This window comes from Ananas comosus, linkage group 16, assembly GCF_001540865.1.
Source record: "Ananas comosus cultivar F153 linkage group 16, ASM154086v1, whole genome shotgun sequence".
NCBI classification, from domain to species: Eukaryota; Viridiplantae; Streptophyta; class Magnoliopsida; order Poales; family Bromeliaceae; genus Ananas; species Ananas comosus.
Genome location: NC_033636.1, coordinates 4,792,918 through 4,818,609, shown reverse-complemented (window position 1 = coordinate 4,818,609; position 25,692 = coordinate 4,792,918). Strand labels below are relative to the sequence as shown.

The window sequence follows — 25,692 nt, the reverse complement described above, 5'->3', positions numbered from 1 at the left end:
TGATCAACTAATAAATGAAAAGAACAATATGTAGATAAAACATGAATAAACGTACTGACTACTATGCATCTACTTTAGCATGTACTTCCACAAATATAAATGCTATTCTAACATGAATATGCATAGTTATAACCAACATAAAGTACACAAGTGCAACTAGTAAAATGTCATTGTTTACTAAGTTGTCTAATATCCATTTTGCATTTTAGTTCAATAATGTTCCGATCATATAGGACCTACCCGTGGGTAGTTCGGCTTGCGCCGTACCTAATGGCCCCGTGGTAGTCAACATTCCTACCCTAGGAATGAGCCTCCCCTACGGTATCCTATTTCGGCGCCGAATCCCGCACGGGCATGCTTATGTCGTGATGGCTATCTCCGGAGTGCCGGCTTATGGGGAGCGACCCTCACAAGCATGTGCGAATGAGCACAATGACAAGCAAGCGTAATCATCTGTCTCAAGTCTAAAGTCATCATGTCTAATATATGGTATAAGAGCTAGTGACCCCAATGACCTATTACTATGTCATCTTGTAGAAGTTAAACATTTACTATGTTGAATGCCCCTTTATGGCATTTTTTGTCCACTATGTCACACAAGAGTTCTAAGTCTAAGAGCATGTTATTTTAGTCATTTCCATTGCAAGAACATGATTCCAAACCATATAATAGAATGTTATTCTCATGCATGTTAACAATGTACATCTCTCTCTACTATATAGAGGTAATTTTTATGAAACATAATACGCATCTTAAGCATTCTAAAATTCACTTATGCCTTATCTAGCGTGAATATGCATGGTTTTCTATTTTACAACAATTAAAATGACATAGGTAAAATTTTTCTCATATCGGTGAGGTCAAACCCACCAAGACTCCTCAAATCCCCGTCGTTTGCGCCGACGAAGGTGTCCACTAGCCTCCTAGCTCCCTAAAAATAATTCTAAAAGGGATAAGCGAAAAGAACGAACACTCCTACGATCAACTTTAACCAACCCAAGAAAAGGGTTAAAACTCACCTATAATGTAGAAAAATTCTCTTAAATCCCAAATGAGAGCTAGGTCCCTTCAAATCTAACCTAAATAAAGGTTCTAAACGAATCAATTGAGCTCCAAAAGTTTCTAATCAAAAATCCCCAAATAAAACCATAGATTTCTCATTCTAGAGTTTCATCTCAAGAAATCCACCAAAACAAGATTTAAAGAGAAGATCTAAGGTACTAACCTCTCAAGAAGCTCCAATCCAAGCTTGGAATGAGTTAAGGTTGAAGATTGATCCTCTAGAAAGCTCCTCTCCTCAATCCAAGGCTTCTCCAAGGTGGGAAAACCAACATAGAGCAAAGAGAAGCAAAAAGAATGGATCAAACTAAGCTAAAACCAAGAAAAATGGGAGAAAAACCAAGGAAGAGGGTCCTCACCTGTTCCTCCACGTTCTAGGGCTCAAAAGAGTCCTCAAGAGGCTGTGGAGAGGTTATAAAGAGTTGCAATATTTGCAAAAACACCCTCCAACTACGTGCAGTTTGCATTGCACTGCGTACCGGAACGCGGGAAAGAGTACCAGTATACCAAGCAGCAGTCTGCACAAACCCGAGCCTCGGGTTCGGAGAAAAATACACTGGGTACCGGTACCAGCCCGCTGTTGTACCGGTACCAGGTCCAGTTCTGGTACGGGCCCGATGCAGTACCGGTATTTTGCTCTGCAGAGTCCAACCCGAGAGTAGCCTAAAATCTTCACTTTAGAGATTTTAGTGCTAAGTTTTAAATCTCGATTCTCGGGATGCGAGCCATAGGTCAGAACACTGTCAACGACCTTCCAGAATACCCGAAAAAACTCGGAATACAGATCAAATACTCGAACCTTGCAATTTGCAAAGGTCCAGTGTGTTACAGCCGCTAAATCATAAATTTGTAGTAGTGCATTCATTAATTGTTCCTTATTCAAATTAATATCCTTGATTCCAAAGACATCTTGTAGCAATCCCCCTAGACCATTTTGTCTTGAACTACTTTCTTGTACATTAGTAGACCTTGGAGCAAATAAAGTGCATTCGATTTCATATAGAGATGTAACAAATGATTTTCTATGAAATACCCTAACATTGAAACCTAATAAAAAATTGTTCCACACCAAATGTTCTTCGACAACTTCTTATATAAAAAAAGAAATTGTTGTAACATTTTCGACATGGGCATAGAAACTTGCCATTCATCAATGATTTCTCCATAGCAAATTCAATAAAATTTCTAACACCATTAATGCATGCATTATCATTTCTCAGCTTGTTTATCCAACTTTGTCCATTGTATTATAATCTATATGATTGATCCATATGTTTACAAAAAAATGTAAAATAAGAAACCAAAACTTCAGCCTCAACTTTTAAAATTAGGGTAGAAAGGGAAGTTAGCTATATGAAATTGAGCCCGGTGCCGACAACAAAAAAACCATAAAATAATGAACTGTTCTAAATTTCATATTCAATTAGATTAGACATTAATACTTCTTATTATTCAAAACTCAGCACTTCAGTAATACACTTACTTATTATATATTTTGAATTCAATTACAATCATAAAAAGAATTCACCTACAACTAATACAAAAAAAGAATTAATGAAAAGGAGAGATCATAGCTTTTTTGCAAGTCAAAAGTAAGAAATTCTACAACTTCCTATGTCAACAAAGAGAAAAAGATAAAATACCACAAAACTAAAAGAAACATACAGGAAACAATGCAAAATAATAAGCATTACAATACCAGGAAGATTTTGCTTTCCTCACTATAGAATTGCAAAAGTTTCTTATCCAAAAATATTGCTTTGACTAACTACTACCAATGAGCTTGTCGAGCAGGTAACAATGCTGATGGTGTTGGTAAGGAACGATTGTATTCATGAAATATTTAAAACTATTATTCAGTAGTTTAGTGCTACTTGTGAATCGACATTTCAACATAACAAAGCTTATCTGGAACAAAAAAGTAATTGTATGGCTAGCTTCATGTATTAAACAAAAACTTAAAGGCAATCTAGGATTCTTAGAAAGGTATTAAATGAAAAAAGATGCTAAGTTATCTTGTTTTATTAAAAATATTGACTAAAAATATTTCTTAATTAGGTGACAAATATGTTTTATAGGATATATCAAAGCAGATTTTTTGATTAAGAGAACCCACCATGTTAAAACACTACAAACTAAAAAATTGAATCTTTTTTCTAATGTGCATACAGAGTCTCAAAAAAAAAAAAACAAAAATTCTTGTTATCAAATTCTAACATATAAAACTATTTTAAACAAATTTGGAGAAGCACATAAGAAAAAGAACTAAATCGAGAAGAAAATCAAAAGAAAATTAGGAAAAATGTGTTTACACAAGGAAGGGTTTCCAAAAATAAGAAAAAATTAGAAGAAAAGTAGGACAACACCGCCCTTGTGAGAAGGCAACACTCACGATCACTCAAGGCTACTCACAATAGTAGGGAAGAAGGGCTCAAGACATCATCTCCTTCTCCATGTCTTCACTACGATGAAAAAGAATTTTTAGGAAAGGCCCCAGGAGAGCACCTTCTTCTCCACCTACAAATGACAGTGCAAATAGGAAAGGGCCCAGAGGAAAAGTGAAAATAGAAATATAGAAAGAAAGATGTTTAAGGCATTTTTTTCCACCTTTTGGCGCTATGTGAAAAGGTTTCGCACATAAATATTTTTTGGCGTCTAAAATCTTGTCAATGCTTTTATTTAGCATTGACAGCGTATGGAAGAAGTTAGGACTCATCGATGATTTGATGAAGCATCCCCAAAAAAGCATCGACAGAGCTCCAATTTATTGTAGTGTTTGAAGCACCACACGCGGATATCAAAGTGTGATGGATAGTTAATGTAGGGTTCTCAACTATATTCTGTTGAACCCAGTCCCGTCTAATATAAATTTTGTTAAAATGAATGATCCAAGCACATTTATTCTAAACTATAGATATTGCATTACATAGAGAATCATATTTAATATATAACAAACATAACTATATGTGTTGTCTAGGACCTAGACTTACCATCATAATTTTTTGTTATTTCGGCTTGCCAAATTAGCAAAAATGCATTGGATATGAGGGGGCCATGCATTGTCATGCGTGGGGCCCTCAATCCAAGGGTCCACTAGCCTACTCAACTTCTAGAATCTTTCCACTATTAATCGACAATTCCTTCATTACATGTGGCAAGATTTTTCTTTCTTTTCCAAAGTGGCATGCTAATAANTCTCTCTCTCTCTCTCTCTCTCTCTCTCTCTCTCTCTCTCTCTCTCTTTCCTTTTCCCTCTCTAGAGTGTCTTTCTCTTCCCTTTTTTCTTGATCTTGTCCAGTTCTCTCTCTTTTCCCATCTTTCTCATCTTTCTCCTCTACTCTCTCTACCATCCTTCTTGGATGTCTCGCTCTCTCCTGCTCTCTCTCCATAGTTGATCGGCCGCTCTCCTCCCTCCGATTGCTCTATTTGCCCATCGGACGGCCGGGATGGGATTCTTCAGCATGATTAGGTCTATTTTGCCTACCTAAGGAAGTAAGATGGATTACAGGTAGCCTCTAAATCTTATCCTCGCACTCTCTCTTTCGCGTGCGCTCTCTCTCATTCTTTCTTCATTATCCTCCAGTGTTGTCTCTCTGTCTACTCACTTTGCTTGATTTGTCCGCATCAACGGTCGATGCGATAGTCGTGATGAGATGTGACCTCCACTCCTCCCTCCCCTTCCTGATACCCTCTATTGGCTTCTTTGACCTAAACCTATGTTACCCTATTCTAAATTAGAGGAAACATATAAAAGATAAAACTTATATTCTTTGTAGATTTTACATGATAGAGAGGAGATTACTGAAGGTTTATGAACTAGAGAGGAAAAAAAAGCAAAAGCCTATATTGTTTAAAGATTTACAAGATATGAAAAAGATTATTGCGGATGTCTATAATCTTCTTCTTCATGCCACTTGCAGATAATTTGATTGGCCTGAATCATTGAGGCCTATTGTTAGGCATGTGCCTTTTTTTCTTTCTTTCACTTATCCTCTCTCTATTTTTTCTTCTACTGTTAAATAGTAAGTCTTGTAAATAGTGGGAACCTTTCCCACAACGCAATGTTGTACTCATTTCAAAATTGCAAGATATAGTGTATAGATTTGATTTGATATAATTTTTTCCAATACCTTTATTTAGCAACTTTCTAAAAGCACACAACATTTACTAACCTTTACTTTCTTGCTTACGAGTGTATATTTTTCTTTATCTTTGCTGCCGAGCAACAAGATACAATCTCTCTTAACTTTATTTCTCTTCTCAGTTTTAAGGAATTGTTATATAAATGTATACTAAATTGATCTGATTTTATTTTTTGTGGGTCCATATATTGTTTTCCTTTTGTCTTATCCTACTTTACTCTTAGCAGTTTATAGTACGATTACCCTTTGCCTTACAATTATTTTAATTTTACTCGCATGGTGCTTTCTGTTATTCTTTTCTTTGTTTGTTACATGTTATGTCCTGTCTACTAATTAGTACTATCTTATTTTATTCTGCTTTTTAACAGTACTATTTATTTCCAATGACTATATGTTTTTTTTTTACCAGTGCATTAATATATCCTCCTTAGGCTTCTTTTTTTAAAAAATTTTGGGTGTTTACTTGGAATTCATTTTTTTGGTTCGTTTTATATATTATTTTGTTCCTACTTATTCCCTCTTTCTTTCTATTTGTTATTTTATTTAATGGATTGTGACGCCCCAACTTCCTAGGGGATCACCTATCCTAGGACTACTTCCGTCCTAGTACGCTTAACTCTCTTAACCTCTTGGGCCTAACACCACCTAAAATACTTAAGTCGGGTTAAGAGTGACAAGAATGCAGTGATCGAGGGATCTCCTATACGCTTTTCGATCTCATGTATAGGACTACCTAGGGTCTCACATGGATCCTTTTTGCCCTCTCTATCTATGTGAAAGGCTTTTAAGGTTGTTGCTGCTGTATGGAAAGGCTTTACATATTTGAGTTATTATACTTTTTTTTTTTGTGTTCTTTTTGTGTTCTTTTGTTGTTAGCTTTTGAACTTTTTTAAATTAAATTACCTATGCATGCAAGCCGGCCTGCTTCTTTGCTATATATATTCTCTTACTTAACTATTTTCATTCTATTTACACTTTACTGTTCTCTAATTTTTGTTTTAGATGTTTTTTTTTCCTTACTCCACACATTAGCTTCTTCTTTTGACTTTCCCTCACATTCTACTCTCTGATCACGCTTCTCTATTTGGTGTAATGATCATGGCAAAATAAAGATGAATTGGTCGGATCACATCTTTGGATTGCCTGATCACATGCTAAAGAAGGTTTGGTTGGCTAGGGCTGCATTCAGTGTACCTAACTCTTCTATTAATTTTTTCACATTTAAAATAATCTGTCCTTTTATATTTTCCTACTATATATTTTTACTTCTTGGTTTGACAAAGTTTTGCGAGATCCTAAAACTGTGGTTAGGGCACATAGATAGAGATATTGCCCAGGAGTGGTGAGCCTAATATTATAACCAGAAGCAAGCACTCGAAAAAATTTTTGGGCAACCAAAATTTGAATTTTGAATTCAAAACTACCCAAATCAAGTATGATTTGATCAAGATTTGTGGGAGCTGACTTGTTTCAGTTAAGGGGACTTTAGGTTCGGCAGAAAATGAACCAAAAAATTATTTTTGGTATGAAACATATTTTTTCACTTATTTGGTTCGACGTGAAAATATTTTTCGGTAAAAGTATTTTTACAAATTTGGAAAAAAAATATTTTTTTTTGTTTTCTGCTATTTTTTGGCAAAAAATGAAAACTCAAGCTGCATAAAAAATTTTTCATTCTTTTTTTCCACTGAACCAAGCAAGTGTGAATGTTTTTTCCTTTCAAGCAAACAAATTTGGTGGAAAACTACTTTTTTTTTTGTACAAACCAAATACTACAAAACATAAAACTTTTTTTCACGAATTCTTTTTTCGTGGATTTATTTTTTATGGTTTTACGTTGAACTAAATGGACCCTAATTGTTTAACTCGGGCACCCAAAATTAGTTTCAGGGGCTCAAAATTCAAAAAGTGTCTATAAATTTGTTCAATTAGTATAAAGAGTTGTTTAGTGGTTGATTGATTTAAGGTGCCTAAATTGGTTTATAGTGCCCGAAAACTGCCAATAGCCTGTTATGGCTAGTTTCATGGATTTGGCTATAAATATATGGTTTCTTGGGCTTATTTGTGAAGAGAAGAGAAGAGAAAAGAAGAGAGAGAGAAGAGAGAGGAGGGGTGATAAATGCAGTGGCATATGTATATCTTGTTTTCTTTATTTGTTATTGCTACTGTATTATCGTTGCATATACTTATAGTTATCTCTTCCTTTACTGGTGAGTATCCCTTGTCTTCGTCCGCTTACGGTACCCACTGGGAGGAAAAACATGTGTACATGTTTTCACCTTCCACCATTCTTCAGGTGACATTGCTGGACTGAGTTGGGACGAGGCGTGACGCACGTTGTTAGCAATCGATAAAGTTCCGACCCAGTGACTTTCGATTTAGACTCTACCTTATTTTCGCGAATAAAGTAACTTAGACGTTTTATGGTTCATTTGGTTTCATTTCTGTTGGATATATATGGTTTTGTGAAGTTAAATAAAGCACTTGTGGTTTTCATATGAAATTATTAAAATGATTTTCTATCCTTCGTGATAGCTTATTTTTAAAGAAAATGGTTTTCGTGTGGGAAATGATTTTAAAAAGATTTTTTCGCTTTTCATAATTTTTAGTATTTCAAAATGAGTTTTGGGATGGAAAACGTTTTAAACTAATAGATGTGGATTTATGAATAAAATATTGTAATCTTGTGATTGACTGAATGTGAATCGGATTATGTGATGTGGTGAATGTATATGGTTATATATATTTGTCATACCCCAATAATCCCACATTGGATAGGAATGGGGATGTGATTGGGTATATAAGAGACTTAGACACTGGTAATAATAACTGGGCTAAGCATTTTGGGCCGGTGGTTGGGCCCAACGAGTTATTGTTGCTAGCGGGCTGGATCGTTATATTTGGTATCAGAGCCAATCACCAGTCGAAAATGCGTGGCAAGTCTCGGCTTAGCCAGGGTCTGAAAGACAAGGTGATAGGCTATGCCGGAGTCTGTATGACAAGGTCACCGGCTATGTCAGGGTCTTGGATGACAAGGCTAGCGAGACGAGTCTCACATCGCCTGATGATTTTGGGCTGTGTGTGTGATTGGACTCATGAAGACGTCAGGACTTTAACGGGGGGAGTCTGTCACACCTCAATAATTCCATATCGCATAGGAATGGGGATGTGATTGGGCCTAACGAGTTATTCTTGCCAGTGGGTTGGGTCGTTACTGTCACGCCCCGCAACCGCTACCAATTTGACTCGGCCCGGGCGCGTCGAACAGACGCCGGACGGACAGCACCTCCCATGTCCGCCCAAGGCTAACAACGAGATTGTGTACAACAAGTTCCCAGGAAAATAACTTGAAAACATATACAATCTAATTACAACGAGAGCACAACCAGTGCTAAACAACTGAGAGCAAGATACAAGTATAGAACATACGAGTAATAATAAAGAGAGAAAGTTCTATCTATTACATTCATTCAACTATTAGATTACAATTCGATTATACATTGAACTTCCAAAACATAATAAAAGCTTACATTTTCCAAAGTATAAACGTTAGTTTACATTCGTCCCAAAATAGCTCACAACCTATACATCATCTACTCTCAATGTATATAAGGTAACTCTAATGCAAATAGGAAGCATCTATCAAAACTAGCACTAGGGCGCTAAGCCCTTACCGCGATCCTCGGCTAGCGCACACGAACTCGGTCCTGTAATGAAATGGGGGTAAGAACTAACTTCCTTAGTTCCCAGTGGGTTCGGCCGCCGACTCCGCCGATCTCCCCACTAGGTCCAAGCGGGCAAAAGTAGATAATCGATAGATAGATAGATAAGGAAAGCGGTAAATGATAGAAGTAAAGCTACTCTACTATGCCCAATCATAATTATATGAATGCATGTACAATGAAATAGGTAAGCAACTAACCTGTTATCATGTCCAAAGGTAAAGCTATTTACTCGTTCATTAACCTCATCTACTTGTTCGTTAATCTCATGGCTTACCCGAAGGCTCGCCTACAGCTCACTAGCCATCTCGACGCTTAGGGAGAATTAACTCATACTACGAATCCGAGACCGTCTGGCGGGACTCCAAATACGCTATCCCTCGGGACCCCAAATAGGCCATCCCGCGTGACCAACTACGGAGCGCACGACTTGTGTGGAGCGACCATCACAAGTTAAAAACAGACCGCGAGCATGATCCAATCCTCTAAGCTCGAGGATACCCTGTCCTCTAAGGTTACAATCATCATATAGTCCATAGGTTTCATATACGCTACGACTCACATATGTCACTTGTTCTTTTGTTTACTATCAACTAGATGCCACTCATTCTTTACAAGTTTCCAATGCAATAGCCAATACATTACTAAGTTCCCATCCACACTTATCATCTCATTATAGGGTTCCACATCACATATATAAACCTCAAGTATGCTAGATATAAGTACTAAGCCAAATACATTATTCTACCAAAGAACATGCAAGGTATAGGACCAAACCATCATTTATCACCCTATAATGCAAGATGTCAATATGCAATTTGATCAATATAAAACTTAGACATAAAAGGGAGTCCAGTTGCTTTGGGATGGTCACCACCCACCTTTTATAGCGTTCCGATTGCTCGTCGTCACTCGCAATCGGCCTCCTGCGGCGCACACCGCACGGCTCGACCCAACTCACGCGCGACTGCCAAATGACCTCCGATCCGCGATCTGGAAATTAAAGGTCTTCGGTTCTTCGTCACGATGCTCGAAACCCGATCCCGCGATTTATGGAAGCTGCCTCGGCTCCCGGGTCAACTCTGAGCTACGAACACTTGTTTCAGCCGGAACGTCACACCCGCTCGACGAATCGACGAACCGTCGCTTCTCACACGTTCAGCGACCTATCAATTAGGTTTACAGAGGGTTAAAAGAGATCAAACCCAACTATTTACAAAAATTCCATTTTTGAAGCCCTAGATGCCATTGATGCTAAATACCCCGAATCAATCCAAGATTTAGGTAATAATTATCTTACTAGCATCCTAGGATTCCAAAAACACCACTTGTACAGATCAAAACCCATGATCTATCAAGAAACCCATTTCAAGCCCTAGGATTGCTACTAGGTAAAAATCCATCATTAGAGCTTTGGATTCAAGCATCAAACCTCTAATTAGCATGCTAGAATACTTCTAAATCCATCTTTAAAGCCTAAAGGCTAAATTACAGAAAACCCCCCTGTAAAACCCGCTTTTTTACTTTCCCCCCCTGATATTTAAAAACCTACACTTTGCCCCCCTGTAAAATGAAAAATGTTCACAGGGGGGTTACGGTGTGTAAAATGACCATTTTGCCCCTCGCCATTATCGTCTTCTTCCCCATCTTCCTCAGCCGTCCCTTCGTTCGGCCGCGATTCCCACCTCAATCGGCCGCGATTTCTTTCCATTTCCTTCTCCACCTGCTCCCCTTCTCCTCCTGCACCCTCGCCGCCCTCGATTTCGGTGACAGTAGGAGAAAACCGAGGTGGGTGATAGTAGGAGAAGGGCAAAGAAGGCGAAGGCGAGGCGGCGGAGGACGGCGAAGAGGATGTGGGTAAGGGCGAGGCAGTGGAGAACGATGAGGCGGCTAGGCGGCGAGGCGGCAGCGAGATGGCGAGCCAAAGGGAGTCGAAGCAACAGGGAGATGGCGGAGGGGTATTTTCGGCATAAAAATATATTTTTTAACGGAACCCTAACAGAACCCTAACAGTAGGGGGTGAAGTGCACATTTTTTATTTTACAGGGGGGCAAAGCGTAGGTTTTTAAATGTCAGGGAGGGAAAGTGAAAAAGCGGGTTATTACAAGGGAGTTTTCTGTAATTTAGCCAAGCCTAAAACCCAAGCTACAAAGAGATGCCATTAAAGGGTTTTGAAGCTTACCTCAAAGTTGCTCCAATGGCCAAGAGAAGAAGATGAAGAAGATGAAGTCTTCCTTCCTTGCTTCTTCTCCACCAATCCCTCCTCTCCTTTCCTTCCTTGCTCCACTTCTTAGAGAGAGAAAGCGAGAGTTTTAGAGAGAGAGAGGAAGCTACGGTTGAGGGAAAATGAGAAAGGGAGAGAGCCGTCCCCTCTCTTTGTCTCCAACTCATGTAACAAGTGCAATAAGCCCTCTCAACTCTTAGCCTCTCAAACAACCCAAAATGGGCATTTTCGGGTTCGGGGACCGGTCTCTCCATGCAGGGACCGGTCCCCAATGGACCAGAAAACTGCAATTTTCAGCTTTCGCTTATTTCGCTCCGTTTTGCTCCGTTTTCGCCCGTTTGACTTCCGATTCGTCTCAAATCGAACCGAGACTCTCAAAACATGATTTCGAGCGTATTTACATCATGTTTTCATCCACGCAAATGCCGGATTTAGTTCACGGCACGACGTAACCTTTCGGGTCCCGTATTCACGCCTACGCGCACCGAAACGCCCGAAAGCTTCACGCCTACGCGCACCGAAACACCCGAAAGTTTCCGAACTTCGCCAAACCTCACCGAAACCATTCAAATGACTTTCCAATCGAACGTACACCGTAACCTCATGATTTTTGAAATCCGGTACCTTACAGTTACAATATACTGTTGTTGTATTTTGTATTTGTGTGACGCCGCACAAATACAGAGGAGACTCTGTCACTGTGAACCGTGGGTTTTCTGTATTTGTGGCGGATCTGACATTCCCTGGGGTCAAGGCTTCCAAAACAAAAAAAAAAATTGGGCACTTCCACATCGATATTTAAACTTCAAAGGGACCCCGGGGCGTGACACTTTTCTTTTCCAACTCTTTGACTCCTCCTAGGCTCACTAGGAGTTATTAACATTTTTCTTTTATAGTTAGAATATATACTAGAATTAGTGCTTGCTATTTGTGTTTGTGTAGATTCTAGAATAGAATTAGAATCATTGATACATTTAGTTTTTAAAAAATTCAACATCTTTTGATTCCACAATAACATTTGACTCTAAATCCAGTAATCTATATGCTTTAGAATTTTTCAGCATATCCTACAAAAACACATTTTTGAGCTCTAGGTCCTAATTTATATCTTTTAGGATTTGGAACTCTTTAAAAGGCTAAACACCCCCCAAACTCTAAGAGAATTTAAATTTGAACTTCTTCCTTTCCTTAATTGATATGGAGATACTTTTATTTTTCTAGATGTTATTCTACTGTGCACATAACACGCTGTAAGTAATGCTTCACCCTATAAATTGAAAGGTAATTTTGTATTTAAAATCATAGCATTAACCATATCATCTAACGTCCTATTTTTCTCTCAGTCAATCCATTTTATTGTGGAGTATATGGTGCACTAGTTTGGTATATAATACCATTTTCTTCACAGTATATTGAAAAATTCGTAGAGAGGTATTCACCTCCTCTATCACTTATCAAAATCTTAATTTTCTTTTTCTTTTGATTTTTCATAATATATTTATAACATTTAAACATCTCTAAAGCTTAGTCCTTTTGCTTCATTAAGTAAGTAGCATATCTAGAATGATCATCAATGAATGTAATAAAATATCTATTTCCACCTCAAGTTAAATGACCATTTAATTCACAAATATCTGAATACATAAGTTTCAATAAATTAATATTTCATAATTAAAAATTTATCTGGGATTTGCGTTTCAGTATTATATCTTGCTTCTCGAGAATCCCATCTCTCTCTTGGTGATTGGATCGATGCAAATAAATCATATAAATTATCTGACAAGATATTGAGAATATGTCTTCTGCATAGTAGTTCATCCTCCGCGCGTTTTTTACGTGCCACCCTCATTTCATCAGTGTTTGTAGCGGCAGGTGTAGAAAAATCTGGCAAATTGGGGTCCAAGATGTATGCTATCTTCAGTGCAGTGAGTAAGAACAACATCTTATCTTTCCATCGAGTGAAGTTGGTTCTATCGAAGTGGTTCAGTTTTCTAGACTCTTGATTTATCATCTTGAAAGCCGCCTCAGTGTTTGTCTCCATTAAGATATCACCTTAAAATTATTGGGGAATATACATGGAGATCAAGCAAATTATGATCTTGAGGCATGCAAGTTTACTTTCTTTAAAGTGATATTTGCGCCCACTCGAATGTATGCTGTTGGGTTACCAGCAAATCACCTTCAGGAAATAACAAGACCGCTGTTGAACCAATCCGGCGCAGACAGTTGGCACACTGAGTTCATATTCAGGATAGCGCTGGATCGGGAGCACGGAAAATGCGCCAGGAGATATGAGCTGCATGACAACCGTAAGCGGTTATGGGCAGTTCCCAATGGCAGTTCCAATCGGCCGAACGTGGTCCTTCAAATCCGGAGAAGATGGCCGATCGTGCAATAACTGAACATAAGGGGAAAATATATAAATAGACCTGTAGTACCCTGAAAACGGGTCTTCGCCCCTGCGCACAAGAGACCACCTTTATTTTTCCTCGCTTTTGCCTAGGAGTAGTGCTTGTAACTTAGCTTCTTTGAAGTCTGTCTGCCCTCCGGGCATCACTTCATTGTAAACACCTTGGAGTCTGTCTGCCCTCCGGGCATCACTCCCTTGTACACTTCGGAGTCTGTCTGCCCTTCGGGCATCACTCCCTTCGCATTAATAGAAAGTCGTTTTTCGGCTCCTCAGGCCGACCAGATCTCGTTCTGTCCTAACTATTCGGTTCATCTCTCAGCCGAAATATAGGCCCCACCTGTTCATTCGGTTCATCTTGCCAAAGCGAATTTACTAAGGAGGTTTTCGGACCCGGCCGATCTGATCCCTCATCGGTCGAATCGCTTGACCTGTCGTGGGCGCAAACTTCGAGGGTCACGATCAGCAGCCGATTTCCACCCCGACACACTTCCCGAGGAGGGTCGAGGCATTAGGAAATTCGGTCGTCAACAACCGCCGAAAGACTACAAACAGCACTTTTGAAGACTTTCCCTCAAGAACTTCGCTCTTAAGAATCGACATAAAAAATTAGGAAGGAGAAAAAATTGATTATATTGCACTTGAAGCCCAAATTGATTGTATTGCACTTGAAGCCTTCAAACATTTTTTATTGATAGAAGATGAATGGATACGATGAAAAGACACAACTTTTAAAGTTATATTTTTCACAAAAAGACACTTCCTTACACAAATAATGAAAACACATACTCTTTCACACAAGATTTATCTCTTTGTGAAGAAATATATCTCTATATGAAGAGACATATCATTACATCAAATGAAAAGACAATCTTTTTATAAGAATAACTACCTTGTTGAAAAGACACAATTATTCACTAATCTTACTTCCACACTTAACAATTTACGCTAACAGCTTATATATTTGTATATTTGAAAAAGAATTTATACAATAGATGAAATGAGAGCCTAAAGGGGCTCTCCCCGCATTTTGGGAGGCCGGTGGGGCCCATCTTTTTTATTTTCTCTCTCTCTCTCTCTCTCTCTCACTCTCTTACTTTCTTTTGTTTTTTTCTCTCTCAACACTCTCACTCTCTCTTTTTGGGAGGCCGGTGGGGCCCATCTTTTTTATTTTCTCTCTCTCTCTCTCTCTCACTCTCTTACTTTCTTTTGTTTTTTTCTCTCTCAACACTCTCACTCTCTCTCTCTCACTCTCTTACTTTCTTTTTTTTATTTTTTTCCTTAACATCTTTTCTTTTTTATGTTTTCCTACATCAAGTGTAAAATTTTATTGCATGAATTAATTCTATTTTTTAATAGTCAATATAACAAATAAATATAAAATTTTATTGCATGGATCAATCCTATTTTTTAATAGTCAAGATAACAAATTTGTATAGTTTTTGTCCTTTTTTTTATTCCTTTCTATAATTTATTTTTATATTTTTATTGCAGCAAATCTTTTTTTACTTTTCTTACTTTATTTATTTATTTTTACAAAATCGTCTATGATTGAGAACAAAAGTTTAAAGTTTTGTCCTTTTTTTTATTCCTTTCTATAATTTATTTTTATATTTTTATTGCAGCAAATCTTTTTTTACTTTTCTTACTTTATTTATTTATTTTTACAAAATCGTCTATGATTGAGAACAAAACTTTAAACTAAGGCGGTTTTTTTTTAGAGATAGATAGCACATTACCTGATTCATTTATTTCATTTAGAAATAAATTTAGTTGAAAATGTGAATTAATTAAAATTCAAACTTGGGATCTCGGATACCAACCACCAAACGTTTTGCCACTCGCTCTAAGAATTGGTAACTTTAAACTAAGATTTGAACGTGATGATTCTATGGTTGAGAACAAAACTTCACTAAAAGATTCTCAATTTAAAGCCGAAGTAAAAACGAAGTGCTTTTTAACATAGCCTTTTGTTGAAGCCCTGGTCCTATGCCAAAATCTCTTCCGACGCCTCGTACTGTCCGTGCCTATTTTCGATATTAACAAGTAATTAAAATGTGACATGTGAGGGAGGGTGGATACCAATGTGGTTCATAGCTAACATGGTGCACCAAGAGCAGGCAATAATCCTAATTTCTTAAAAAAAATAAATAGAAAAATGGGTCTGGATGAGTCGGGGCCTAGTAATGCGACCCGACACGGTCTCGAGTCTGATCCGAGCCTACGAAAATACGTATACCGACTAGGGTTTTCTCCCACAATGATCCACACCACACTCAGATCAGGGTGATCACCAAAAACGAACGCTCACGATTAAATAATAAAAACCTACAGGGGGTTACAACTCGGGATGTTGCGCTCCTCCGCGAAACATCTTAACACTACGAGAGAGAGAGAGAGAGAGAGAGAGAGAGAGGGCGAAAATGGCGGCGGCCATGGGCGGAGCTCGAAGAGCTCTCCGAAGCCTCCGCTCTTCTTCTTCTTCTTCGAGGAGCCTCTTCTTCATGGGGAGCTCCAAACCCTTCTCTTCTCCGCCTACTTCGACCTTCGCCCGATCCTCTCGGCGGAGGCTTCCATTAACGATCTCTAGGTATAAGCGACTCTTTGTCCCTTTTTTGGCCCTTTTTTCCCATTTCAGTTGGTTTTTGTTGTTGGGAATCATAGCCATTTTGCTGATATTCAGGAAAGGATTTTCAATTTTTATTAGTTATAGTGGTTATATGATGTGTTCTTGGGTTACTTTTGCTTATTTACGATTTTTCGCCCCTGCAAATTGGAATGGAGAAGTGTTATTTACGTACCTTTGTTCTTTTTGTCTTTTAATCTTGGAGATGCACATGCACATCAAATGTACTTCGTTCTATCTAAAGCACGACTGAGCTAAAGCTGTCTCCTTTACTAGTTTGTGGTACTCCCCTTTCCTCTTACTAATTTGTGATATTTCGCCCCAAAGATTTGAATGTATAACTGCTTTTCTTGTCCCGTTGCTCTTAAAATTTTTAATCTAGGAGATTCATTTCATGTTCTTTGTTTCGTAAAGCATTTCATTTTGTTATAGCACGTACCCATTAAAGTATTGGTATCTCTCAGCACAAGTAAGCTTGAATTAGTTTCTAGATCTGTTTCTGGAGACATCAAAATCTACATGGTACGACATTTCTTAGTTAAGAGCTTACTTGCCTACGATTTTAAATATTTTACTTTGTTGCTGATTCTTTGTTTAGTATGATTGTTCCTTTTTTCTATTTGGTCACCGGTTGTTTGTTCATTAGAATCGTTTGTTCGTTTGCCTGTATGATTTATCTCATTGTTTGTTGGCTTGTTACGATCGAATCCATATTTATATGTCTTTGTTGCATTTTGTAGGCTTCCTGTGGAATTGGGTTGTGCTCAATCTTTGATGCCGCTTCACAGCATTACTGCTTCTGCATTGCTCACTTCTATGCTTTCTATGAAGCCTGGTGGTTGGGCTTGGCTTTCGGAAGGTTATTGTTTGTTTTCCTTTTCTTTTCCCATTTCTTTTATTTTAGTGCATTTATGCAGGAAAGTTGCATTGTGGGTTTCGATCCATGTGCCATAGTGCTTTAGAAATTCTTGCATTTGTTCTTTAATATCGTTCACATGTTTCAGCACGAACTGTTTATCTTGTCTGCCTCATTCAATCCCTTCGTGCGTTAGTTTTGGTTTACAAACATTAATGCAGTTGTCAATATCGAGATAGGTGAATCCCAGTGCATTTATGTAGTTGTCGATATTGTGATAGGTGTAATCCTATGGCTGTTAAAAGGTTTACCTTGTGCTTAAGCCTTATTACTTTGTTGTTTATCTTTTCCTACCTAGTTTCTTCAAACTAAAATCATGAGTCAACCCCCCTTGTTAGTTCCCAACCCAAACTGCCCACTTGTCCACCTTCTGCTACAGTTTGGTTTGATTGTATTTATGATCTGGATCTGGCGTCGCTAGTGATGATGATATGTACCAATAGAAGTTTAGGCAAGTTTGTATTTTACTCAAAGAATGATAGCTTTTGTTTTTAAAGCTCGTCTAAATGATATTGTAATTGTAACGTTTACAACTAGATGTTATTTTGAACGTAAGATGTGTGACATCTATTCTAGTAAAAGCAGCGATATTATAGTCATTGAATTTGCTGGCCTTTGGAATGTTTTCTTTGTTGCCTTTTGATTGACATCTGTGCCCTCATATGAATTTCTTTTTCCTCGTTACATCTAGAAATGTTATACTTATAGATGAACAGTTATCTTTTCTCTGGAGAATACATAATTGATATTTTACTCTGAACATGTAATTTAATCTCTCATAAGGGTGTCTCCAAATCTTGCCTTGTGAAGTACTTCAATAATTCCAATTTGTACGACTATGAACTTCAAGCACGTGCACTAACATTCATAACTTCATTACTTTTTTTTCGTTTTGTATACACTATACAATATGCTCTTCTTGCTGTTATTCTCTTATCTAAATGTTTAATCAAATTTATCTTGGTAACAATCTCTTGTAGGGTTTGCAACGCCTCTATAGCATCATAGAAGTCCGAAGCATGCGCAAGGATTCACTTCTCAATAGTTTTTTGATTTCATCACAACTCCAATAATATGTTTAAAATGTAGAAGAATACTTCCTTGAGTAGCAATGGAGATATTTATATCGCTTTTCAAAGTGTTTCACTCATTAGTCCACGGGCAAATTGAGCTCTCCTTGCTTTTGTTCATGATGTTTTTTTGGGTCCAACTGAAGTATATTTTTATCAATCATTTTGGACTTCAGTTATGAATTTAACCAAGTGACTGGTTCTGGTGATTTTTTTTTTTCCAACTTGAGACCATGCTGTATGATTTTGTGTTCTCTATATTTTCCTTAACTTGATATTAATGATGTATGATTTGTGCTCTCCACACGTACTCGTGGGAAGGCTATGCTTTGCTTGATTCAACAATCTGTGAAGGTTCAAATTGTTCGTAGCAAAATGTGATACTTCACTGTTCCCCATTACAAGATATGGTACGAAAATGTGATGGAAAAATATTTTGCCCATTTGATCAATATATGATTTCTGCAGTTTCATCAAAAAATTAGAGACCTGTTCGTGTTCAGCTTGTGCTGTTGACGAGCTAGGAAAATTTACCTGGTGATTAGCTCGCACTTTCACAAGCCAGCTTGCATTTAGTTTGTTAGCTTGATTAGTGTACTAAGCTGTGCTGGCTCGTTTATAGTTTGATTACAGCTCAAATTTTAAAATTTTGATTTAATTAATTTAATAAATGTCACCTCTCATGTTGCGACTGAATTTGGGCTCGCCAATAGGTCCGTGGCATGCACAGAAAGCCCTGTGCAAGTGCAGCAGCCCTGTGCAAGTGAAGCGAAGGAAGTATCGTATACAAAATAAAAGCTAGCAGAGCTAAAATAAAACTGCTGTCCATCAAACACCAATACCACCTTTCGTACTTGAGAGAAAATACATAAACATAAGTTCACTGGTCGATTTGGTATGTATAACGAACTACTCTTCCTAAACTAGCTAACATGTGTACTCTAGCTCAGCCAGTATAAGAAAATAAAGAACTAGCTCATCACTTCCTTACCTCGATCGGTAACAAGAGGACGCAAAAATTGCTAAAATAATTAATCCTCAGTAGGTACCATCATCGACGTCGATGGCCTACCCACTAGGTCTACGAGAGTGAGAAGTAAAGAACCGGATAAGTATAAAAGTTAAAAATAGTAGCTGGAAAAGAATCTACCTTTATTATGCTTCTATACTACTAGTGCTCAAAATAAAAGTAAAACCTATAAATGAATGCATCAACTACTAATTGAGGACTCACTATTCAAACCCAATCCAAAAGACCGCCTCTAAGGTCCGGTCAAACCAGCACCAACCTACTACCACGGCACCACCCTCAAGGTGGGTGGTCAAAGGTAGATCGCTCAAAAGGGCTGTTGCAACACCAACACATAAAGCCTCACTTTGGAGCGGCACTTGGGACAGCTACCAGCCGAGCAAAAAATGTAGTCTTTGTCGAGTTTAAATTTTGGCTCATGCAGGTTGTAGTCGATACAAATGACTAAACAGATCATAAAACTATAACCCATGTGTCCCAAATCCATTACAAAACTCAATGATTCAAGCCCATTGTTAACCTAAACGGCACCCTACTATATAACTCGAAAAACTGTTTGCTGAAAAAAGTCACTCAGCCCCTCAATACGAGCGTAAAGTCATTCTACACTAATCCGAATATTCACAACCCTCTAATTAGAATAAAAAATAGGTAAAAGCAGCTAACGAAACTAAATTGTAACGATGGAGCATCAAAAAGACATAGTGCAAGTTTTATGCATGTGTAGAGTTTAATTTCACTATAGAAAATTCTCTACAAGCAGGTTCGATATGTTCAAGGTTAGAATTTTAGCATCTCATGTGCAACTTCAATAATTCTAAGCTAGAACTTTTAAGTTGACAATTAAAAGCATGTATGCAGAATTTTGGTTGACATAATAGGTTAACCGCCGTTTTCAGTAAATTTAACCCACCTCCAATTGCTAGTCCAACCACGGCAAAAAATTTAGCTCAGGAAATCAGCAAGGACTCCAAAGTCCAGAAAACTTCAGCCCAAAACCTGTTAGGACACTCGAAGTCCGAAAAATCACTAAGAAATCCAATTCCGCTTAAATTTCAGATTTTCTTCGAATTTAATTCAACTAACCGTCAAGCTCAGTCTAAGGATGACTCTCAATCAACAAGAGATGTAGTATAAAATAACCGTCCCTAGAGCAAGTGGCAAAGGGCTTGATGGTTGGTACCCGAGACCCAAGTTCGAATCCTAGTTGATTCACATTTCCAGCTAAGTTTATTTCTAAATAAAATAAACGAAGCGGGTAGCGTGCTACCTATCTCTCAAAAAAAAATAGCAACTAGCCTCTAAAAGTCCAGCTTGATGAGACGATGAAGAAATTTAACAAAATCCAATCAACACCCAGATTTCAGCATTACAGTGGAAAATTCACTAATTAAACACTTATTACTAACTTGTAATGCGGTCGAAGAAGTAAGTCCACAAGCTTCTTCCCTTCACTAGAATCAAAAGAATCAATGATCCTCCAACAAGAGTCCAAAAATCAACACAATTCTCAATCCTAACTCAAATTTAGATTTACTAACCTGAAATTCCAGCTAAAGAAAACTGCAAGCTAGGTCCCAACACTCCCTTCTTCTCCAATTAACCCTTAATTTTGAAATTGAGGATTTCAATTTCCCTATTGGATCTACCTTGAAGCTATCCTGCTGCAATCCCACACTATTGCTGTCAACTTTGTTGTAGTTGTTACTTTGCTGCAGTTGTTGCTGACAGCAGCTCCTGTTACGCCCCGAGACCCGCCTCTTTGGTCGGATTCGGGCATGCCAACAGACCGCCGAACGAACAGGGTTTCCCCTGTACCGCAGACAGAATTTTCCTTGTACGTCCAAGACATCGCAACAGTACAAATCACGAGGTTCCGACCAGGAACAGATTTCATACATAGATTGCATAAGGAAGGTATCAAAGACATAAATGCTAATTATTACAAGCATTTAACCCACATTCACTTTACATATTATGTAATATACCGAAAATTAGGAAAATAAATATCGAACTTTAGTCAAATTGACCAAAGTACGAGGTTGGTACACTTCGGAAAGTCCGAAGGCGTTAAAATGAGTAAAAGTGCATTGTGGGAGATTTTCGAGAGCATAAGAATAAAAAATCTGCATTCTGCAGGTTTTGAGCTCTCGGGGACCGGTCCTTGAAGGAGAGACCGGTCCCCGTACGCGTGAAAAATAAGAAAGGGAAAAATTTGGCTAAGTTTCAGAAAACCTGCTCTCGAGAACCGGTCCCTGCAGGGAGAGACCGGTCCCCGAGAGACCGGTCCCTATGAGAGAGACCGGTTGCATTGCGCGGGGGCCCTGGCTGCCCGCGGGGAGAGCTCTCTGGGACCGGTCCCATGTCGGGGAGACCGATCCCCGAGCACGAAAATGGCCCAGTCCGAGCTGTGTAATGGAATAAAAGTTGAGGGGCTTATTTGCATTTATGCAATATTTGGGTTATGTTGAGGGGTTATGAGGGTTCTATCTCTCATTCTCTCACCCTCTGAACTTTCTCTCATTCTCTCTCTAGAAGATAAGAAAGAAGAGGAAGAAGAAAAGGAAAGAAAAGGAAAGAAAGAGAAGAAGAAGAAGAAAAAGATGGAGAAGAAGAAGGAGTGAACTAACTCCCTCTCCCTCATCTCTAGCTTGAAGAAAGGAAAGCCTACAAGGTAAGCTTCTTCCCCTCTCATGGTAGAACCCAAACTAGGATTTGGATTGAGATAAGAATGGCTTTAATGGGATCTCTTGAGTAGATTAAGCTCTCTTTTGCTTCCTAATGAGATCAAACCCTAGGTTTGATACATGTGTTGGAGCTAGGGCACTCAAATTGGGGCTTTTGCTTGTGAGGGTTTCAAAGTGAAATTGATCCTCTAGAAACCTAATTGGGGATCAAATGAACGCGTTGGTGCGCTCGGATTGACGTTACGAAAAGCCTATGTAAAGTTATGAGCAAAAAGGCCTAATTTGGCTTCGTTTTGCCAGAGGTAGCGAACTAGGCGGCTAAAAATTTCAAGAAATTCACCGTAGCACCTAAGTAAGCCTACAAGGTGTGTGGTGCTCTCCAAACTTGTTGGAATTCCCTTTATATCTAATGTGTCACTTCTTGAGCATACATATATAATTGTTGCATGCATAGTAGGGTAATAAGATTATAAATATGTGAATGTTTGCATTGTGTGAGTTCTGGTGCATCATAATGGTTGAGAACCAATAAAGAATGTAATAACCCTATATGTGCATGTAAAAAGAGGTAAGAGCTTAGTAAAGTTAAAGAACTAGTGACATATGACATGAGGACAATGTAATGTTGAGAATGAAAGCTAAAGTTAGCACGACGTATGACGTAAAGAACATTAGAGCTAGTGTGTGGCATCAAAGAGAATAAAGGTGTGGCATTAAAGAATGATAATTGCTAGAGTTAGCAACAAAATGTGGCATAAAAAACAATGGCTAGAGATAGCATTAAATGTGTGGCATAAAGAACACTAGAGTTAGTGTAAAGATATGATGAAAGTAAAGAATGCAAAGAACACTAGAGTTAGTATAGTGACATGGTCAAAGTAAAGAATGCATAGAACATAAGATTGAGACACGATGACATACAACCTTAGAGCTAAGGGTCATTTGTGCATAAATTCCTTAGAGTTAAGGAACAGATTGAACTGAACATGCTTAGAGTTAAGGATTGATCATACTCGCTATAAGTCCTTGCTCGAGGGTGGTCGCTCCCCCTCGGGCGATGCGCTCCGGAGTTTGTCATCACTGGGTTGGTGCTGTTCCCCGGAGGACGGTCCTAGCGGGAAGAAGCTGAGGGCCCGCGATCATGGATTTTGAGTTGGTGAGTTAATGAGGCGATATCCCCGGGTTAGCCTTGAGATTGAACAAAGAATAAAGAACAAAGAACAAAGATCGTGCATTCTTCATGAGTTATATTGAGCATCTTTATTGATAGCATTGTTCAGGCATATTAGTCGCATTTGTATAGTTGGTTACTTATCTGCTTTCTTTCTATTATGCCTGAGTTAGACCTAGTGGGAAAGTCGGTGAGATTGGGGCCGAACTCACTGGGAATTTCGTTGTAGTTCTCACCCCACTATTTCCACAGAGCCGGGACCGAGCGAGCCGGCGAGCCACCGCGGTAAAGGTATCACGCCATAGACAGTGACTACCCAAGTCGGGTTTACATTTTGTTAGTAGCCTACCATGTATCTTTTTTTGTATTTGAAGATGTTTATGTATAAAGCAAATGAGAGAAAAGAATGTAATGTTTCATTTTGAGCAAATGTGATGTAATAAGAGATGATGCAAAGAATGTGAAAGTTGAATGAAATGTATATGATCAAAAGTTGAATTATAGTACTTGTGTAGTTGTTTAGTTTCCTTTCTTTCACTCATGGTTATTACTTACCCTCGTGTAAGCCGTATTTGTATGTTTCCGCTAGTGCTTTTCTCTACTTGAAAATGTACAGGTGATGAGCCTTGGGCGGACAGGAAAAACTCTGTCCTTTCGGCGTCTGTTTGACGTGCTCGGGCCGGCCCAAATTGGTATCGGTCCCGGGGCGTGACATATTACATTCTTAATTCTTTTTAGCTTCCAAATACAATCTAGTTTTTACACTTTATACATTCTTATCTTTTCTTTTCTATACCCTTAAGCTAAGCCGACTTGGGGTACTGCTATCTCTGGTCTCAGTGGTAGGGCGCTATCTACGGAGTTACGCCCTTTCCTCGCGCCGCCGCGCCGCTCACGTGCAGACCTGAAACCCCCAAAGCAACGTGGGGTGAGAACTATACTCATAGTTCCCAGTGGATACGGCCATCAAAGGGAAGAGCTCGACCCACCAGGTCTAAAGGAGGCACTGTAACATGTTAGTCCACAGATATCCACAAATAATTTATGCAAGTATTTAACGTATCCATATGCCTCACAACATGCAACATGCGAATCATGCAACTCATGTAAGTAGATCACTTGATTCTACTCTCTATCGTTTGCCATTCTTTATTATTATTCGTAACTCTTTATTACTAGCCATTCTTTATTATTATTCGCAACTCTTTATTACTAGCCATTCTTTATTCTTTGCCAAGGACACTCTTATCTTAGCTATACTATGCTCATTTGCCATACTTTATTCTTTGCAATTCTTTCCTAAGGTTACTTTTACCTTAGCCAACTATGCCACCCGACTCGGTCTTGAGTCAATCAACCGCGGATAATCCACGCTCAGTCAGGCTCGAGGCGAGGGACGTCTCACATGCACCTCAGCCTTAACTCCTCTCGACTGTAGGTCTACTCATAGGGTGAGGATATACCGTTGAACCTCGGACAACAAGTCGCTCAACGGACCTACGGGCGAGGAGAACTACATATACCCGTTGAATTACTGTCGGGCGAGGAGAACCACACATACCCGTAGTTATGATTCACTTGCACTCAGTCGCAAGTCTCATACACTGCACTAGTAGCCGCTACACTCGCAGCCGGTATTCCGGAATCCACTTTCCATAGCTCAAGGGTTGGTCTCACCTTATAATGTCGACCTATCTATGTCCAATGTTCTTTGCTACCTAGGTTCATTTGACTCTAGGTTCAATGCCGCTCATCTCATAACCTAGGTTTACTTGACTCTAGGTTCAATTCTCTACTTATGTTCAATGCCACTAGGTTCAATGCCACTCATGATTTACCTATGTTCAATACACTAGGTTTCAATACCACTCATGATACTTGTTATCCTAATTATCCACACTTAGGATTCTTTACATGCCACACTTGTCAAGTTCTTTATTCTTTCTCAAGTTCATCGTCCACGATTCAACATTCACATCTAGGCATACATATCCTATATGCTTACTCATGCCTATGTCTTTATCATTCAATGGTAGTCAATATATCTCATGCATTCTTTATTAGCATATATCTCATGCATTTACTAGCATCTATCACATGCAATCATTATTAGCGTATATTTTATACATTGATTTAGCATTTAGCTCATGCATTCACTTAGCATATATCTTATACATTCATTTAGCATTTAGCTCATGCATTCACTTAGCATCTATCTTATGCATTCATTTACTTGGCAATTAACTACCACTATATGCATCGATAACGAAACACACTTCACTTTGGCATGGAAGCGACCTAATCGCTTCGGTGAAGCACAACCCACCTTTTAACGCTCTCCGATTGTTTGTCGACACTTGCAATCGGGCTCCCGCGGCACACATCGTCTGGTTCGGCTCCAACTCACAATCGATCGCCAAACGCCTAACAATCCGCAATCTAGAGTCACCAAGGGCCCATCTCTAACCTTCAATTAGAGAAGTATGGGGTTAAATGAGATCAAAACCCATAAATCCCAAAACCCCCAACTCTAAGCCCTAGGTTTCTCGCTTCTCCAAATACCCCAAAAATACATGGAGTAACATACTTAGACTACTCTAGAGACAACTAGAATATCATACATCAAGGATTTAAACAA

The 25,692-nt window shown here is 38.7% G+C and overlaps 1 protein-coding gene across 1 annotated transcript; it reads left to right on the top strand.

The window, feature by feature from the left end:
* On the top strand, positions 15,924-18,443 carry LOC109721955 (protein NUCLEAR FUSION DEFECTIVE 6, chloroplastic/mitochondrial-like). The gene is made up of 3 exons (XM_020249787.1): positions 15,924-16,144; positions 16,921-17,039; positions 18,077-18,443. Exons 1-3 carry the CDS (start codon positions 15,978-15,980, stop codon positions 18,094-18,096), a joined length of 306 nt encoding a protein of 101 aa, XP_020105376.1. The 5' UTR covers positions 15,924-15,977; the 3' UTR covers positions 18,097-18,443.

Bases quoted from the DNA above. Each gene is read 5' to 3' on its own strand.
- LOC109721955 (XM_020249787.1), top strand. From the start codon at position 15,978: ATGGCGGCGGCCATGGGCGGAGCTCGAAGAGCTCTCCGAAGCCTCCGC. The intron at 16,145-16,920 runs GTATAAGCGACT...TGCATTTTGTAG, and splicing joins CTTCCATTAACGATCTCTAG to GCTTCCTGTGGAATTGGGTT. The intron at 17,040-18,076 runs GTTATTGTTTGT...AATCTCTTGTAG, and splicing joins TTGGGCTTGGCTTTCGGAAG to GGTTTGCAACGCCTCTATAG.